The following is a 19,675-nucleotide window of genomic DNA, read 5'->3' as shown; positions in this document are numbered from 1 at the left end:
AATTAGCTGACACACCCTATAGAACACTTCAATACAAGTACACAAGATAACTGTGTCTCCTGCTAATATTAACACAACAAAAGCAATACTTAAATGTTCACCCTTAGGCTACAAACAGAAAGGCTCTGTGCCCGGCGTGGTTTCACTTTGTAATGTGTAGAAAACAAATGCTAATCAGACCTAATCAGAGTCTTTTACTCACCAGCTTTCGCTGCAAGGTTCAGCAGATGGTTTCTTGAGCCACAGGTGCTTCGCATTACATACAACACAGGCAGGATTATTTAAAAACTGTTCTGCGGGGGGGGCAAATATGCTGATATCTGAGCTATGGTTTTCTATCAGTCTTGATATATTAAAATAACATTTTTACGTTATCTATACCCAATCCCTGTAATTTAGTGACGTTTCACGTGATGTAAGAAAATATCTCAAAACTTAAACTTCTTTATTAAACTAAGGATCATCAGACTTTGCGTGTATTGTAGGTGAGTTGGGAAGGGTTGTTTAACTGCTTCTTAGAACCAGAGCGCTAAGGATGTGAAAACCGGAGAATAATGAAACATTTCTTTGTTGCATTAGTCAGGCTTAGAGCCTGTAATTCAAATTTTACTGTTATTAATGCCATGTTCGGTTTCAGTTAGAAACAACTTCTACTGAGCACACACTTGAGGTGTGATCAGTATTTATCAAAATGCTTTTAAAATTTTTCTTCATTTAAACTTTGCTGTAAAATGACACAATTAAAAAGTCAGAACTGTACCACAACCAGCGCATTGTGAAACAAGCTGATCAACAGCAATGCAGGGGGCAGTGCAAGCTGAAGGTGCTCCCAGAACAGCAACATCTCTTTCCTTTCCCTTTCCCTTTCCTTTTCTTTTCCAGTTTGACTTTTGGCCTTGAAATTGCAGCATTAACAGAGGAAGCCTTTTGCGATGGTTACAAAATGAGTGTAGGATGCTTCAGTAATGGAACAAATAAATATAATGATGCATTTCTGGATTATATTTTAACATCACTATAGTCGAAGCTTGTTAATTCAGTTTTGATAGTAAGAGCTCTTTAAAACTATACTACGCAATATAAGCACCCGTTAAAAGCAAATGCTTCTTCATCTCCTTTTTTTTCACCTACATGAAATAGGGTTTGCAACACCAGTTTTTATGTTAAAGAAATCCATCACTCATTTTTTTTCCTCCTTGATGACATTTACTAGATTATGGTTTTAAATTATAATTGATTGTTTCTACTTTAATTATAAGAAAGTCATCAGGAAGCCAAAAAATCTTGTTGTGTCTAAATTTAAGGTTATGAAGTCGATAAAGTGTCATTAGTGTTGAATGATTCAGGATTGACTGCAATCTTGCAAATACTAAACTGCTTCCTATTTCATTGGTCTGGAACCAAATTACTTATAAACTTTATTATCTATATGTTATTCCCCCCCCCCCCTCCAAAAAAAAAGTCAAGAACTGATTTAAGCCTGAATTATCTGAAGGCACTTGATTATGACCCCACTTCCCCTATCTGTCTTTTAGAACAAATTAGAAACTTTCTCATGTCTAATGACCTTACATAAGTTCAGTTTACAGTGAGTTGCTATCTGCGTGACTCCACTGTCATAATTCAGTTTGTTTGGCCAGTTTGGTTTGGACAAGCTCCTGATGACCTCGCCCTTTTTATGTAAAGCAAACACTTTCTTCTAAGAGTTACAGCAGAAGGATAGGCCAGTGTGGTCCAGGCGGTCTCTGCTGTCAGGCATGTAACAAATTATACTTCATCCTTCATCTCATATGCGATATATTCATTAGGATGAAACATGCATTGCTTAATAAGATGTTTGATTTTATAGTTTCCCAGCAGCTCACGGAAATTTAGGTTTGAAAGTTTAAAGCAGAGCTAAATTGACAGTGACAGACAGCTTGGCATTAGCCACTCTTTTTCCAAGGTTTATTCCAATAGTATCTGATTGAATCCAGCTGCAGATTTCAGATCTTACAGATGGCCACCACAGTTCTCCGAGACTACAAAGCCAAGAAGTTGGTGCCAGCTTGAGTAATGACCCTTAAGCAAAGTACTGACACAAACAACAGAATCCACGTGTCTCTTCTATGGTTTTTCTCATAGGTAAGCATGGCTATAAAGGGAACCATAGCTGAGATGAATGTGAGGATATACACTTTGATTCCCTGATTGGAAGGCAGTAAAACTAGATTGTTAACACTGGCTTTCCCATGGTAAATGGTAAAGAAGTTAGGCTGACAGCTTTTGCAAACTTCATTTCTCTCCAGGGCATATTGACTCTCATGGCAAAATAATTTTTTTTTTCATGTGAAAAGATAGATCACTGCTTCCATTTTGTGTGAACCATCCTTGCAGCAAAAGGGAAAACTGAGCTGCAGGAAGTACAACAGGATGTTTTATTTTTTATTCTCACTGTCATGCTTTTATGGCCATGAAACACACTAAATTTTATGGAAAGTGCACATTAGCTTATAATCATCTGTAACAATAAGCACAAGGAGACACTGTTCCAAAGATATTAGTTTTCACTCGCTACAGTTTAGAACTCATCCATTTGGATGTAAAAAATTATCTGCAGCTAATCACAAGCTTTAAAAATGCATATAAAGAGAGAACTGCCTCTGTCACTTAAAAGCTTGCCTAAGCCTAGTGGCTCCCTTCTTCATCAGCAACTGGCATCCTACCATGCGGTCAACTGCTGATTGTGAAGCTGGGAAGGAGAAACTATGGACTGAAATAGAAAAGCACTGGAAATGCATAAACCTCTGTTACAAAAAGCAGATCCTGTTCTTATGGAATATTAAGGGTTGCTGTGTATTTTAAAGGAATGAAAGGTATCACACATAAATTACAGGGATAGAATGGCCTCCTGACAACATACTGTATAATTTCATCCAATACTTCTCTGAGGTACCAGCACCTCCTTGAGATGGAGGAAGAAACTGCATGTTATTTTCAAGGTTGGATGCTCCAGCAAGCAGTTACTCTAATGGCAGCACCTCTCCTACAGCCCTGTATAACATATTTTCTAGGTTTTGGTAAAGCAAATTGTCTGAACTTTGTGTTTATTTGAACAAGACAAAAATTACATTCCCTTTTTTTTCCCCTTCCCTAGTTTCAGAGACCACTTGTTACAAAATTCTGAGGACTGAATTTCTAAAGAGTTTTGTGTTAATTAATTTTATGAGCTTTAAATATTATTCCTAAACAAGATTTGAATTAATTTTTAAAATGTTATACACTTTTAACGAGGAACTGTCAAAGTAAACATAGTAAAAATAACAAAATTAACAGTGATATTCTTTTCAATCATACCAAGTCTGATAATTGGAAAATATGTGATTAAATGTTTACATCTGCACAGATACATGTTGATAGGAGGAAACAGGATATAGAGAACATACTATGTTCTAGATATATAGCTAGACACTGTTCAAAACTCAGTTGAATAAAAGAGTGCTCTGACAGTTTAAATCAGCTGTGAATCTGTCCAGAGAATGAGCTGTTTTCCATTTGGACAGAGGGATGTGCAATGCATCAACTGGTTGTGTCCAGAAAAATGATCCAAGACTTATTTGGCCAAGGAAATCATTAAGCTGCTTGATTTTGCGCTCTATCCAAGAACTTTACACACCACTATGTATAAACGCACAATTTTTCTTCCCAGAAAAAAAAAGAACGATGGCTTAACTATTATGTCCCCCTTCTCTGTCTTATTTGAAAAGGGTCCGTGGAATTAAGAAGTCACCGTGGCAAAGCCTAGGAATGCTGAGCATTCCAGTCACCATGGTTCAAAGCTGAAGGCTTTGGGGAAGTGAGTGCTGAAGATAGCGTGTGAGAGGAGAGAGAAGGAAGGTGGAAATGAGCACACGAGGGGAAAAGGTTACCCCTTGGAAGGGGACAGGGAACCAGAGCACTGAAGGACACGAAGCAAAGAGAGGAGGTCAGAAAACAAAGCAATACAGTTTGTGAATAACAAAAGTTAGAACTGAGAATAAAGTATATCATTCAAAATACAGTACAGCTACTCTCACCACTGCTTCCTGCTGGACTGCAATGTTGATTTAAAAAGCTCCTGGACTCAGCTTCTTGTGTTTTTTCCTGATCTGTCCCTCTTGCTGCAGTCCCTGGGGATCGCAAGGATTATGACCTCAGTGACTCCATAATCACTCCACTGAAAAAAAAAACCTCAGCATGTCCTCAGGTGTTCACTAAATCATTGTCAGCTGCCAGGCACTCATTTAGAATACATCCCATCTAGCAAAATTAGAGTTGATTAAACAATTCACACATTTACTGTCTGAGATTAAGATAAATATCGATCAGTAGATATTCCATAACGCTCATTTTTCAGTGTTACTGACACGGTCTCTTTTGAGACTTTTTACAATCTTTGGCACATCAAAAGCCCTCACAATTTACTTGATGTTTGCTATTTATTTGGGGCCAATAACAAATATAACAAATTATATATTTCAATCCTTAAATGACTCTTAAATGGAAATTAAAACCTATTTTTCTTAGAATAGTAAAGATTCCCTCTAGAATTGCTAAGGACTCATATTGTCCTCTACTGACCCTGCTACTCTGACCAATTCAATCCAATTTACTCAATCTTATCCTTCACAGGATGCCCATCAATTACTGTTCATACTCTGTCAGAGTTTAGCCAGGCTTCTATTTTCTGTATACAGCTGAAGTACATGGTTTCTCACTCCTTACATCAGTGCATTTTTGCCAAACAGTGCTTCATCAGCTATCAAATATTTAACTGTTTAGATGTGTTATATATTTTCAAGGTATACCACGTGCCAACCATCCAGAAGAAAAGCATGTGGTTGCACTTTTTATTAACAGATGGAAAGAGCAGATGAATCCAGATAATTCAATAATCTCTGGCAATATTAATTTCAGATGTGAAAGACTTAGAGCAAAAAACACATTGAATTTTCCCCAGGGATATCAATATAGCCAGAATCAACAAACCTCCTAAATGAAAAAGTCTGATAATACATTAGTAAGGGTTTTTGTTTGCTAACTCTTGCTGTAATTTGGTTCAGTGTCACCTTGACGTGTATTGCTGTTACAGCAAAGAAAACCACACAAAGAGCCATCTGCATGTGATAGAAGCTATATCAACTGCGCTGTGGTCAGCATTCACCAGGCAATCATTTCAAAAGGCCGCTATGAACATCGCAGGCTCCTGCCTCAGTTCTGTTTCTACAAGTCTTTTCCCATGTAATTGTTTAAAATTCCGGTGTTGTGATAAACGTTATTAAAGAGAGGGACAGCAATGAAATTAGATGAGTGATACAGATTACAAAGTAACAAACAGAATCAGCTGAAATGAAGATGCTTGTGCTGTTTAGGGTTTAGATAGCATTATTCTTGCCCCTTTTTCCTACGCTATCATTTGCAATTGTGCAGTCTGCTACTGAGCCTGCCGCAGATTTTCAGTGTGAGATTAAGCTGCCATTCACATGTCTATGTTCATATCCAAATGGATGTTATATCTGCAGTTTATGGTGGTAGAATAAAGTAGCCCATACACATTTCTTGACAGCTGAAAGAATCACAGAAATATACTGGCTGCTTCTTCCAGGAGGTATTTCTTATTAATTCCTGTCAAGTCTACACAAGCTAATACCACGAAGCACAAAAACAGCATAATACAACCAGATGTTAAGTTTTAAATCTCTCGCTTTGAAGCACGGTGGTTTAAATTACCTTGTCTACAGTTGTCGTGAGAAATACAGAGGAGTGCAGTGGAGCTTTTTCCTGAGTTCTGTCCTAGCTGCTCATCACTCCTATCTTCCCTCCTCATAAAGCGAACAACGCTCAGTTTCCATCCATCCTTCAGAAGGGCCTCATTCCTAATCTTATAGCTAGTACTTACTCTTTTAAAATTAACTAATTAAAAAAAATATAAACTTCAGTTTTAGAAAATGTGGATGACACAACATTCCTGCTTCCCAGGACAGCAGGAGGTGCTCACAGCAGCCATGCTGAACCACAGCAACTCAAAACAATTGCTTGGTGATACATCAGGCACAGGTGCAAACAGAGGAACCCACTGAAACTAATGTATTTTCCCTTAAATCAGCCTGGGGTTTTGATCCCTGGTGCTGTCATGATTAATGCCATACATAAACAAAAGCATCCAGGTGTTATATGTGCATTGAGCATACTTGCCACTGTCATGTTCCTGTAGGTTTTCTTCTCTGGTTGCCCTCATATTCTTCCGGCGTGCAGACTCTGTACAGAATTGAGATGAAATCCTAACTGCTTGTCTTAGGCAAAATTATTTCTGTCTCACAAAGACTGGAAGAAACCTGTGTGTCTTGGAAGGGTTTCTTAGGCCTGCTCTCTCAGGCAGAGGCATCTCAGCCCTTTTCATTCTTTCTGGTATGTACCGATAGCATGAGATATCGCAGAGTTGCAAATAATCATCATTAAGGTACGGCTGTAGGAAAAATCATAGAATATCCCAAGTCGGAAAGAACCTACAGGGATCATCAAATCCAATGTCTGGCTCCACACAGGACCACCTAAACCCAAACACCATGTCTGAGAGCAGTGTTGAAATGCTCTCTGAGCTCCAGCAGCTCAGGGCCTGGCCCACTGCCCTGAGGAGTCCATTCCATGTGCAGCAGGGCTGCTAAAGGGGTAAATAGCCAGTCGGATGTAAATGGGACTGACTTGAGTCCTTTGCTGTGAGTCTAGGCCAGAGACAAAAATTACTTGAGATTTTGCTAACTACAGTGAAGCAGATGGTTGTGAGGGTTTTCCTAGTAGGTCAGTCTGAGATCTGCAATCTGTGTGTTCAGACTTACATTAAAACCACAAATTTGAGCTTTGTTCGAGCTTTTCCAGAAAGAGCAAAACCATGATATCACTTCAGATCAGGGACAAAACTGAAGAAGTAACATTTTTGTGGCAGAGTTCAGCTTGTGGTCACAAAATGGCAGGTCAAGTTACTTGTGACAGCACTTAAAGTTTTAACAGAATAAAAAGTAGAAAAATCTTCAGGATATGAGAACATCACAGATAAAAACAATGCAGCCTGGCATTATTAAAGAATTTAATTGTAGTCAAAATTTTGTAGGGCATGCACTGCTAATGACAGCTAAAACATCCATCAGGAGAATAAAACAATTCTGTCTGGCAGAAAAAGCACCAAGAAACCACTCTGTTTCTTCAGTGACATTGTTTTCTTTTTTTCTTTTTTTGCTGGCTCCAGATTGATCTACATAAATTCCTTATTTTGTTCTAACTTAATGGATTATGAAATGCAGTATTTAGAAATGCAGTAATTGGGATAGTATCATTCATTAGAGAAATTTTTTTTGCGTGTGAAATAAATGGATCTTTATATTTCCACCATAACATTGGTTACCATGGATCTTTTAAAAATATTAAGCACATAATACTTTATAATCTGTTCATTTTGATAATAAGCTGAAAGGAGGAGCACTGGCTAAAGGCTGCATCGAGGATTATAGAATATCTTCAGAAACATGGAGCACTTCTTCAAAGGCCTGCAGCCAGTACTGTGACATTAAATTGCAGATATAAGATGAAACCTCCCTGCTGCTTCATCACTGCAGCCTAACCTATGAACTAGGGACAGCTTTATCCAGGACAGACTGAACAACCAAACGCTGACTCAAAACTTCACATATCAGAGAAGAATAAATAACAAAATGCCTCTTACCATATACCAGCCTTCTCTACATTCTTGATAGTGGCAAAACTCTGAAATTTGCAGATTGATTGAAAATATGGCTAAGAAATAAGAAAGGATATGATATAAAATGCATTAATTGCCTTAGATTAAATTAAAACAATTTATCAGTACAGGGAAATGTGAAGGCTAAGAAGGTTTCTAGTGCCACCAGTTATTTCAAATACTCAGTATAAAGCAAAAAAGAAATCAGTACTGTGGAATTTTGACTCACTACTCTGTGTTGGAATATACAAATACATAGCGCGTATTGGTCTGTTCATTCAATATTTGATTAAATATACACAGATACTCTTGGAAACCCTGCATTTTTTACCCCAATCCAAACCAGTCTCTGTGGCTTGTGCTGCTTTGCTCAGCCAGACTGTCCAGACACCAGCTCCAGCAGAAGCTTCTGAAGGAAACCGATAAAGCTGTCATAACCTGCCCTGGCCCAAGAAAAGCCTTGGCAGGCCAAAAGTATATGCTGCATTGTACGGTTGGCTCACACTTGGAACGTCTACACCAGAGCCATCTCTGACTAAAGAGCATTTTACCCGCAGCAAAAGCCAGGAAGGTCTCTGACCACGCTGGCACAGACGCAAAAGAAAATAGACTTACATCAAATACAGTACACGAGGAAAGATATTTGTGGAAGGACTGTGACCACAAAAGCTTTCTAAAAGCCTGAATTTCCACCATCTTTGATGTGTTTCTTTCAAACATCAAGAAAATCCCTCATACAGAGTTCCCGATAGTGCCCTGGAGTTCCCAGGTCTCCACAAAGTAAAGCGTAGCAACGGCTCACTGGGAGTTAATCCAATCATTGGTGGTGGAGATGAAGTTGGAAGCTTTACAACCTTTTCCCAAGTTAATGCACATGTCTGGAAGATGTATTTTGTTCCTTTTTTGGAGAGGATTTCTAACAAATAACACACAAGCCTTCAGTGATACAAAAGAGGATTAAAACATTAAATGAATATTGGTAACGGAGAAAAGTGTGGGTGGGGGACTTAGAGCAGTCAGGCCTGCCAAAGCTGTGAGGCAGCTATTCACTTTTCCATGTGCATTTAATCTACCACAGCCACAGACCGATTTTGAGAGAGCACTGTGAAAATCAAGAGTACATCTGGCTTGGCCTCACACAGCATCTCACCAAACAAACTGCTAAGGACCACAGTGGCAGCCATGCGAAGAAAGGATTTCCAGACAGCCTTTAAGGAGAGGCTGGCATTGATTCACAGTCAGCATCTAGTCTGTCTTTCATGAGGTTTGCATACTTACTCTTCAAAAACGTCCTACAGCAGTGGTGTTTGGAAGCCTTTTGGAGACTGATGGTCCACAATTAAAGCTTGTGGAGAAGAAAAAAAGTAAAATTAAGACATATCGAGTGAGTATAAATGCAAGATTTCAAGTGAAGAAAGGAAAGTCCTGCATAAACTAGTCAAGAGATCAGATTAACAGATGTGGTATGATTCTGATGCTGTATAGAGACCACTGAGGTGAGGAAGAGGAGAACTGAGAGGCTAAGAAGAAATTCAGAGCCAAAATATCAAAGAGAAGTTCAGGCCACACATCCCTTCCTGAACATTTGGGTCTGATGAACCCTTACAGTGACAGCGATCTCCAGCTTGTACCACCTTGCAGACAGTGGTGGCCCTGTGTTATCATCAGCAGCCTGGGGTGTATCTCCTCAACAGCATGCACACCTGGAATCTGGGTATCTCATGTGTATGACTGAATTTGGCTCTTATGTAATACATCTCTAATGGCTTTATCCAAAATCTGACTTTTATTTTTTTATTTTTTGCTTAAACGATTATGGGCCACAGTGGTGGGAGGATATAAGAAGTGTTTAGACACATACTTCTTGGTCTGTTGACAAATAGATATTTAGATAAATGTGACCATAAAGGAATGGTGTACAACTCAGCAACATAAAGACATACAAAAAGAGGCAGGAACATTTTTCTGTCTTTATCCTACCATATAAGGAGAAGTGAAAAGAAACTGATAAATATCTGACAGACGAGTGCTACTGCAAAGTAAGGACACACTGCAGAAAAGAAAGAAGAGAGAAAAAGAGTTCCTATGAATTCACGCCATAAACATAAATAAACCATACAAATAGATTCAGAGGTGACTGCATCAAACTGTAATCAACCTGCAAAGGTTGTCTTGGCACTGTTATTTGTCTCTGGTACCTTGCATCAGAAAAAAAGGAGAGCAAGGCTTTTGAAGGAGTTTGCAAACTTCAGAAACTATGACACTTCCCTGTCTTCCCATAGCTCTCAGAACATACACAACTTGATTCTCTGTGTGTTTGCACCTGATTGGGTTCAAACTCCTCATTTATTAGTGCTTAAAATTGCATTCTTTTGGAGAGTCACTGCAAGGACTGCCATCCAAGCATGTAATATTGGAGCAGTTTCAGGCAACGCTCAAGCTGGGTGATGCTGTTTCATATGGTGTGGAAAAAAAGCACAACTACAAGAACACATGGAGCTGTAGATTACAAACTGATTTATCTTTCCTGGAAGTCAGTACAGTTCTTGGAGCCAACCACAGTATTTTTTCCAACTTTCTTTGGTAGGCTTGCTAACCCTTGGAAACATCAATGTGCAACTTGTGATCTTTCAGAAGAAGACCGGGTTTTAGGTTTTAAGAAAGAAAGGTGTTTGCCATTATTTGTATTCTTAAAAATTGAAATATACATAGTCTGCATACTTCACACATTCTCTAAGAAGAACAGAATTGTGGGAAAAATAAATTAAACAAGCATAGAAGCCTCAATGTCTTATACTGAACTGTTCAGTTTTCAATAATTGCCATTTATGAAACAGAGAATGCATATTTCATGGATACCATTAACCTCTCCCTCCTTTCCTAGCTTTTTGCTTTTTAATCGTATATGGTGAGTCAGAACGTATTCCTGATTCATGTAAATTCTACAAGAATCTATCTAAAGGTAGTGTTTTCCAGGGACTGAGAAAAAACGGAATTTGAACTGTTCTCTGCTTTATAACAAATCAGAGGGGTGCTTGTATCTGTACAGTAGTAGTACTGTGCTTGAAATCCTGATCTGAAATGATTTGACATTTCTACTTACAGTGCTAGCTTTGGTAATCTCTATCCTTGTCTGGAAGTTGCAGCGTATGAAGCACATTCACATCTCACCTTCTCAAACTCTCCTCCTAACTCCAGTGTATTTGAGGGCATCAGTCTCTGTAGAAAATGTAATGGCAAACCCAGTTGTGAATATCTGCATACTGCACCATGCAGCGGGTATAGCAACAGATGTTGGCTTTTCAACTCTTATGGGAATGAAACTATAAGAAAATGCCACCTTAGTTATTGTTAAACATTCAGCTTGTCCACTTTTTTTTTTTTTTTCTCCCCCTCTGAAAAATAAAATGAGTAACACAACAGCATAGTGTTTAAGGACATGATAAATACTGATCAGTAGCATTTGCTGAATCATCTGTGAGTTGAAAAATACTTCTAAATTTATCTCCTTTTCAGATCAGTTAAACATCACATAAGTGTCTACTGGAGTATATACTGTCATGCAAATCAGGTTTTCCTGTTGATAGACTCTCTGAATTAAGCTTCATCATTATGCTTGGCCTTTGTCATTGCTTTCCAGTGTCTTATGTGACCCTGAAGTGCTTGCAAATGCAGCAAGAATCAAGACGATCCTCACATTCTCATGTTAACATCAGACTGCTGAATTCATAATAGAGATAACCTTCTTTCACACTTTTTCAGTGGAGAATGCCTTTCACAAATGGCCTCAATATGCAGTCTGTATTATTACTTGGAATAATCTTGCTTTAGCTCAACCTTACAGTAAAATTATTTGCATTAATATCTTGGATCAGAGTCGAGTACTGCTTAGAAAATTGCTTGGGATTTTTTTTCCTCTTTGGTTTTCAACCAGGGAGGGCTGTGACAGACTACCTCTGTGGTCCAAAGAAACAAACCCATTTCTGCTACATTAATTTTGGCCATACAACTCATGTGGCTTTAGTGATTTTACTGATTTATTTATTATATTGCCAGGAGGCAATTTATCTTGTTTACTTAGTGAACTCCAGTCACGTACTTCTTTTTAATAATACTTAGTTCTCACAAAAAACCTACGTCATTGATGGCCTATTAAATAATAAAATGGTGTAGACGGTTTCATTATTTCAGTTTTATACTTCAATACTTGTGATGTTATGACAGCATTCAATTTTGATGGCACAATTTCACAGGTTTGACTAACACTCTTAAAGTATGCATTAAATATGACAATCTGGGTACTAATAAAACAGACAGAAAATCCTAACAATCCTTGGACACCCTGATGTATCGATTTAACATCCTGAACAACGAGAAAACAGGCACTCAACAAGGAAATGGAAGTTTAAAATTTCTGACAATCAGGCACCACTTTTGATAACCTACAAATAGCAAGAGGCACTAGTTTGCTTCTTAGAAGCAGCATGTCTGATCCACAGTTGAAGGCTACATTAATGTTGCTTAACCTGGGACCAGGCCATAACTAAGTGTCAACAGAGAAAGAAATCTCATTCTCATGTAAAATTTCTTATTAATACTCACTCATCTCATGAAAACATTTTTTCCCCCCACTGTGTATCTCACATTTAACTGCCCCAAATTACAACTGAAGTCACTGAAATTAAAAACTATCCTGGCTTCTTCAAGGTATCATAACCCATGTACAGTTTTAAGAACAGGGAACGTAGCCACTAATACCTAATTCTTTATTGTTAAAATACCAGGAGATTTTATTCCATCATAATAGCAATTCTGTTCCAGTATTAAATATTAGTACTATTTGAAAAAAAAATAAAAATGAAGAAACAAACAAACAAACAAAAATTTAAAAAGCCACATAAATACATTTAAAATGCACACTAATATTTTGGAAAGTGAACCAGTACAGATTCCAAGATGATGCTATATTTTCAGTGAAATATTTCCATTCTAACTAACTTTATGCTCCACCCTTACATCAAATCAGTACCGCCTCCAGGTCTTTTGCTTAGAAGCTCAGAGCTGCTTGTCAACCCTCTAATACAACCACCTTCAATAATTATATGGAATGAAACTTGGAACTATTTTAATACCGTTTGTGGTAGAGCACCAAGGAGCCATTATGAAGACTCATTATAGTAGTAGTTCTGATTACTTCTTCAGACAGAAGAGCCTGGAGTGGCAAAAAACTGCAAAAAAAGTGACATGAAAAAATTTGAGGTTCTATTCTAAGAATCCTTTTTGGAGCAAATTCTTTTTAAATAAAGAGTTTAATGAGGAGTTCAGCTCACATAGATCTACCTGTTCCCATCTTCTGCAAATGTGTCAAATCTGCTGGCTGGTGACCCTTGCATAATCCTGAATTAGCCATAAATGCTGACATGGCAGGAAAAAACATTATTAAAAAAAAAAGTCACTAAACTGCACAATATGACATTTTTTCCCTCTTTACCTTTCTGCTGCACTTCTATTCTACTCCTTTGCATTCTTCATGACAAGGGATAAAGCTTTTCTGAACTAAATAGTGGAGAAATTGAGTTGAGCTCCAAGTCATGGATGCAAAGATTCTATTTGCAGCCATTCATGCGAGCATTAGAATTCCAAAATACACTGTGAGATTAAGCGTTCAGGTTGTTTTTAGCCCAGACTATTCATAAATTAGGCTCCCAAGATATTTCTCAAATACAAATGGTAATCTGCATATTCATATGTTCAGAAGCCTTTATGCACCACAATGAAATCATTAAGCAGTCCATGAAATTCACTGAAAACATTTCAAGTCCCAGGAAGCTTTGGTATGATGAATAAAAAAAAAATGTTCAGTTTGTTAAATCTCTGCACCACCACTAAATATTAAAGCATCTCAAGAATTATGCATAGATTATAAATGCTAGGATTTACTCCAAACAAAAAGGTCCCCATAAACATCAAATAATCAGACAAGACAGAGATTCTGTACTCTATTCTGTTGATTAGAAGCGCTACATATTTTGACCAGCTGACAATGGAACACATCTCATTCCCTTTAAGAGTGTCTTATAACAGGAAAAAAAATGGAGGGTAATCAGGAACTGAAGGTCACTTGATAGTTTTACTTACTTTCTGTCTTAGTGCTAAATCTTACAGAAAAAGTTGTAGGCATCTTTGATTGTTTTTAAAATGTGTGATCACTTATGAAGCTTTTTTTCTTTCCTTTTGCATTCTCTATCTGAAAAAGCAGGAACAGAAGTCTTAAGCGGTAAATTAATATAAATGTGAACTCATCTGTAGTCATTAATAATATTTCTTAAGAGAGTGTCCGAAAGGAGACAAATTGTGACCAACAGGATATAATGAAAACTGAGGCTCTGGATAGAGATTTCTCAGGTACTGGCACGCATCTCATTTGCAGAAGAGACTCTTTTTGTGAAGCAGAATTTCTCTGTGAGAGTGAAACCATGCTTAATGCAGCAAATTGAAAAATAATCACCATAATGAAGTCTCAGAATCCACTCCATTTCTTGGCAAGTTCAATCACCTTTGGAATTACATAGTCACACTTACCTCTGGAAGTGTGAGAAGACTTCGAGAACCTTCTTTTTCCTTTCATTCTTTCCATATGGGAAGCCAAAATAAAACATAACTCTTTCTGCCAAATAAAGGATTTATCATGGCCAATTTGAAAGACCTGATCAATCTGTCACATGGAGAGACAAAAGAGAGCCACTTACAAACTGATCTAGCTGAAGAAAAGGCCAGGGCTTAAGCTAAGAGCACCCTGCAGTGATGCTCACTAACTTACCATGTGCTAAAGCAAACACATAAACTAACTGTACAGGAGCTTAGTTGGTTTAAGGAGTATTTTGACCTAAGCAATTTGTTTACACTCATGGTGGTGTGAGAAGCACACAGGAAGAGAACAAACAGTCAATTTAACAAGAAAGAGTAGAAAAAGAGAAATTTTCCAGCTGTTAATATAACTTAGGGAATACATATCAGTGTAGTGGGGAACTGAAATCCAGCACTACTCATCAGGAAGGGATGTTACAACCAGGTCAGCAATGTTAGCAGACTTAAAAAAAAAAAATAAAAAAAAATAAAAAATTTGTCAAAGAGAAAATATTCAAACAAAAGCAACAAGTGCCATTTGCTACCAACCATTTTCCTAACCTTACTGATGACACTACTAACTTTTTCAGGCTTGAACATATAAGTCTTCCATTAAGCGAGATGCCCATGTTCACAGTTAGTGGAAGCACTTCATGTTCCCATCAGCAGGCCACCAGGCAGTGCTTGTAGAAGATAATCAAAAGGGAGCTTCCAAAGACAAAGCTCTGCCAAGCGATGCAAGAACTCCTATTCACTCTAAAGAAAGCAAGAGCAATTACCCACACTCCTTGTACTGGTCTCAAAGACATATATTTACACTAACAGTCTGAACATTTAGCTCATGATACTAATGCATTACCTGTAACAGAACACCAATACTAGTTGGAATATCAGAGCAGATTGTAAGAAAGAAGATTAGCTTGTGTTTGTAACTCACAGCAAATTACACATACCCCTTTCTTGCTATCCCTGACAGTGTCCAGTCCCATAAACTGTCCAAGCCCTATTTCTGCAAGAAATTAAATAGATTTGGAGTATTAGCTTAATGAAAGTTATTGAAGAAGAAGCAATTAATAGAAGGTTTAAGATTATTTAAGATTAGTTTTGTCAGACACATCAACACCACTTTCTGCAGCCCATCCCATTAACACAGGCAGATCTTAGAGAAGTTGCCTTCTGTATTCCTTAATTAGCCACTTAAGTCATTTACTAGCTAGGTATGCTTATGAGCTAAGTATAACAAGGAAAAACAACAAAACAAAACATCATATAGAGTCCATTAAATCCATGAAGTACTGCTGAAAGAAAGAAAAGAAAGAGGAATCAAAATTCCCATAGTACTTATATTAGGTAACTGTGCACAGAACCAATTTTTCTCTCATGATAACAGCTCAGACCAAACTCAATAAAGGACAAAAAACGGGGATGTACTTTTACAGTGGCTGACACCTGGTATTTGCTGACTCCACCATATAATGTCACTGCAAAGCATTCTTCACAGCAGCTTGTTACGCACCTCCACTCCATCCCATCCAGTGAACATGCAACCAAATGAACACTGTGTCCCACGATGCAATTTATTTAAAAACATTTATTTTAGGCAAAATTAAACAGACATTTGAATTTACATAGAAATACAGCTTCCAATTGGATCACACAACCTTTTCATTTAAAATGTCGTGCTGTGTCGATTTGAGTATTTTTGTATGGATTGACCAGTTATGCAATATTTAATCATGCCATTTGCAGTCAACTATCATAAAAACCAGTAAAGAAAAACATTTCTTAAAATGTGCAAATATTATTTATTTTGGTGTTACAATTGATAATAAATGACCACTAAATATATGTTTATTATGTAAAGCTTTTTAAAGTACAATAAAAATACAAATTCTATTTGTTAAAAAAGGCCATTACTATGGCTACTAAACATCCTCATTATACAAATTCCAAAATACTATATGACAAACAAAATTATAAAGACTTTTCTTTATGAAACATACTATTCTATTTGTTAGTGATTTATATATACATATATATTTTGTTTAATATATATAATGGTCTATGTGACTACTCAATGAAAAATTATAGAGAGGAAGACTAAAGCAATGTAGAACATTGGGGTCCCAGTTTAGCAGAGTATATGAGCAAGAGCCAAACTCAGCGAATGAATAACATCATTAATTTCAGCAGACTTTTGAAAGGCTTTTTGAAGGACTTTGTTGAAGGGGGTGTAAAAATATACACACTTGAAAGAATCTGCAAAATACTTTTTTGTGTAAACTGCAGACCCTGAGGAAAAAACCCTAAGGGTCACAAAAAGCCTCCCTGGAAAACAAGAGAAAATAACCAAAACACTTTTAGGGCTTTTTGTTGTTGTTGTTGCTCTTTATGTTTACAAGGGGAGAATATAGGAGTTTTTAAGAGGATTAAATTGAACTAACGTGGAGTTTGGGCATTGAAAGATTACCAATAATACTCATATGAAATAAACTCAGGATATTATTTTATTGCTTGTGCTGAAGGCTAGCAAAGAGTATGCATAGAAAGGTCAGCTTTAAACTCATTAGCAGCTGAAAGTTTTGGTGTGCAGTTGCTTGCATAACATAAAAAACAAGGAAGTATGAGGGACTTACCCAACATACCGAAACCTTGCAGCAAGTTTCAAACTTATATTAAGACATATAACATCAAAGGAGACGATTAAAACAATATTGAACTGAACACTCAGGTGCTGAAAGCAGCTCACAATTAACCTCTGCAAAGCGTGCCCGCTTGTGTATGAAATTACATAAATCCCTCAGTAAAAGCAAATTCAAAGTCTAATGTTCAAGTAATCATTATGAATTTTGTTTTGCAATGAATTCTAAATGGTTCGCTTTACTGTTCATCTATAAAATAAAACAGAGGGTAAGTACTTCATTTCTGCAGTTTAGCAGCTCTTACTAAACACTAAGTAACACACTATTGGTTAGCTTCTAAAATGTGATTTAATGACCTACTGGTCTTCTGGATTTTATAAACTAATAACAACAGATATACCGTGTATAACTGTACACAGTAATAGAAATTAATTACACAGCATTCCAGTTTTCTTAAAGCATGTATTAATGGTTAATGTTTTCTGCTTTTTCATTGCAACTGCAATTAATCATTTTACTGACGGAACTTTGAATAATAGCTTAAAAGCTTACTTTCAAAATACTGCCAAGTAAAGCATTAGGTGAAACTCATGCTTGCATCTCTGCACAGAGGTACGTGTCAGCTTTCTGAAGAACTCCTTCAGGCAACTAGCAGTAAAGCATAGTCAACTTGGGCCAAAGTGTGAGGCAAAGAAACAGTGTGATTTAATTCATATTTCATAAACAACACAACTTTATGCATTTGTACAGGGAAGGAGTGGAACTAAGTTGGTTTTTGTTGTTGGTTTTTTTTTTGTTTTTTTTTTTTTTAACAGAAGCAAACCTCATAAGAGTTCACATGTTGAAAAAAAAAGCATGTTTTGGCACATGGATAATATTTGTGAATACACATTCAGAATTAAAAAACACTGTGTGAGAATTTCACTTTTAGTTTCTTGGCATCAGCATCTGCTGTCTAGTGGGTCAAGACAAAATACTGTGCCTTCAAGAGTTAATCCCATTTTGAACCCCTCCTGCAACGAAACAAGACATCGTTAATAAAAGACAAAGTAACTCCTAGGGGATTATTTTCTCTATAAATATCTAAATTCCAGATTAATTCTAGATCAACTTCAGGGTAATTAGCTGAGACTGCTCAAGAGGATGCTTAACAGGATAATTCACATTTATGCTATTTGGTCAGTCAATTAGTCTTACTTTTCTCTAAGCCATGAACACACAAAAGGACTTCACTCTAAGAAATACTGTGCCTATATCAAGTAGCATTAGAATAAAAACACTGACTACTTGCATACATAAATTGATATAAAAATAAACAAGTTTGATTTGAATTATACTGAACATGAGCAAAATTCCACACAATTTATAAGCAGGAAAGATCAGATTGCTGTATGAGGAAAAAGATTATTATATTTATACCTTACAGAGACGTATATCAGGGACATTGCTATTAATACCAGACATATTGTATATTCAGCAATCCCCCAAATTAGAAGTAGTCTCACAATAAATGTAGCAGTGCCCAACAAAACCTCAGAGGTTTGTCGTGAATCCTTCACTGTGCAGTTACATTGAGAAGTGTTATGCTTTACAGCCTGTGGTCATCTGTGCTTCAATACAAGGTAAATAGAATCATACCTGTTTCATTATGAATGATTGAAAGATGGATTTCAAATACAAGAATATATCAGCAACATCAAAATACAATGTTTTGGAAGGAGCAAACAAATTCTAAAGGAGGTAAATTCAAAATTTCTCAAGTTTCATTGGTAGAAACACTACTAGAAGCCATATGCTACCTCTCCCTGCATGGTAAAGAATCATTTCCACAAGTACACACCTTGGTTGACAAAACACACCTTGCTTGCACCAAAGCAACAGCAGCACTTCAATGCATGGAAAAGGCTCTTGTTTTCATTTTTCTCATTAAAAGCAGCTGAAAATTTATGGCCTGGTCATCAAAAGTAAAGTCACCTTTGAAACCAGAGATGTCCAGTTTGTTAGGCAAAGGTATTGTCAAGCCTTAAGCAGCTGGAAACAAGCCACCGAATATAGATACCACATGAACATCAGCTCCAGTGGCACCTGTCACACTGCTTAGCTCAGTACTCTCAGCCTATAATTCACTTGGAGAATGTTGATTATGTGCTATGAAATCAATACTAAGTGCTTTTCGAAACCAAGCATCTTTTAATCAAATCAAATCTTCTTTTAAGGCAGCCTGCACTGGGACTTGGCAGAAACTCATGACTTGTCATAATGCATAGGAGTACCTCAGGAGAATACCTTTTGGCTTTAGAAGATCATTCACAAGTCAAAACAGCTTTATTTCAAACAAATGTAACCCCCAGGCTAGGTATTAAGAGACTGAATATTTAATAACCCACCAGACAATGCCATCTGCAATGCTGAAAAATTCAATATACTTCCTGGAGATTATTACTAAATGGTCTGAGATTTTTTCAGGCAAAGTTTACATTTTCCTAACATTCATACTATGAGACAGTGAGCCAGCAGCATTACTGGGTTGTAAGCCTCCAGCTGTGCTGCCAGGTTTGTCTTGCCTGGGTGACATGATGTTGACAATGCTCACTGGCATATTTGACTTATTTCCCCCTCCCTTCTGCACTTTTCAACAAGCTAACAGGAGGAACAT

The 19,675-nt window shown here is 37.1% G+C and overlaps 1 protein-coding gene across 3 annotated transcripts in view; it reads right to left on the bottom strand.

Annotated features, from left to right (window-relative positions):
- GULP1 (GULP PTB domain containing engulfment adaptor 1) overlaps positions 1-19,675 on the bottom strand; it is a 179,676-nt gene that overhangs the window by 28,193 nt on the left and 131,808 nt on the right. For 2 of the 3 annotated variants that reach the window (XM_032445744.1, XM_032445748.1), the window contains one exon: positions 15,949-18,032. The exons of the other annotated variant lie outside the window; for it this stretch is intronic. In XM_032445744.1, coding sequence (XP_032301635.1) covers positions 17,961-18,032 — 72 coding nt within the window. In that variant the 3' untranslated portion in view covers positions 15,949-17,960. Of the gene's footprint in view, positions 1-15,948; positions 18,033-19,675 lie in introns of those variants that run through there. 3 annotated transcript variants of the gene reach the window in all.

Source organism: Coturnix japonica, chromosome 7, assembly GCF_001577835.2.
Source record: "Coturnix japonica isolate 7356 chromosome 7, Coturnix japonica 2.1, whole genome shotgun sequence".
In the NCBI taxonomy this organism is placed as follows: Eukaryota; Metazoa; Chordata; class Aves; order Galliformes; family Phasianidae; genus Coturnix; species Coturnix japonica.
Note: the sequence above shows the minus strand (reverse complement) of the source record. Positions and strands in the feature narration are given on the sequence as shown.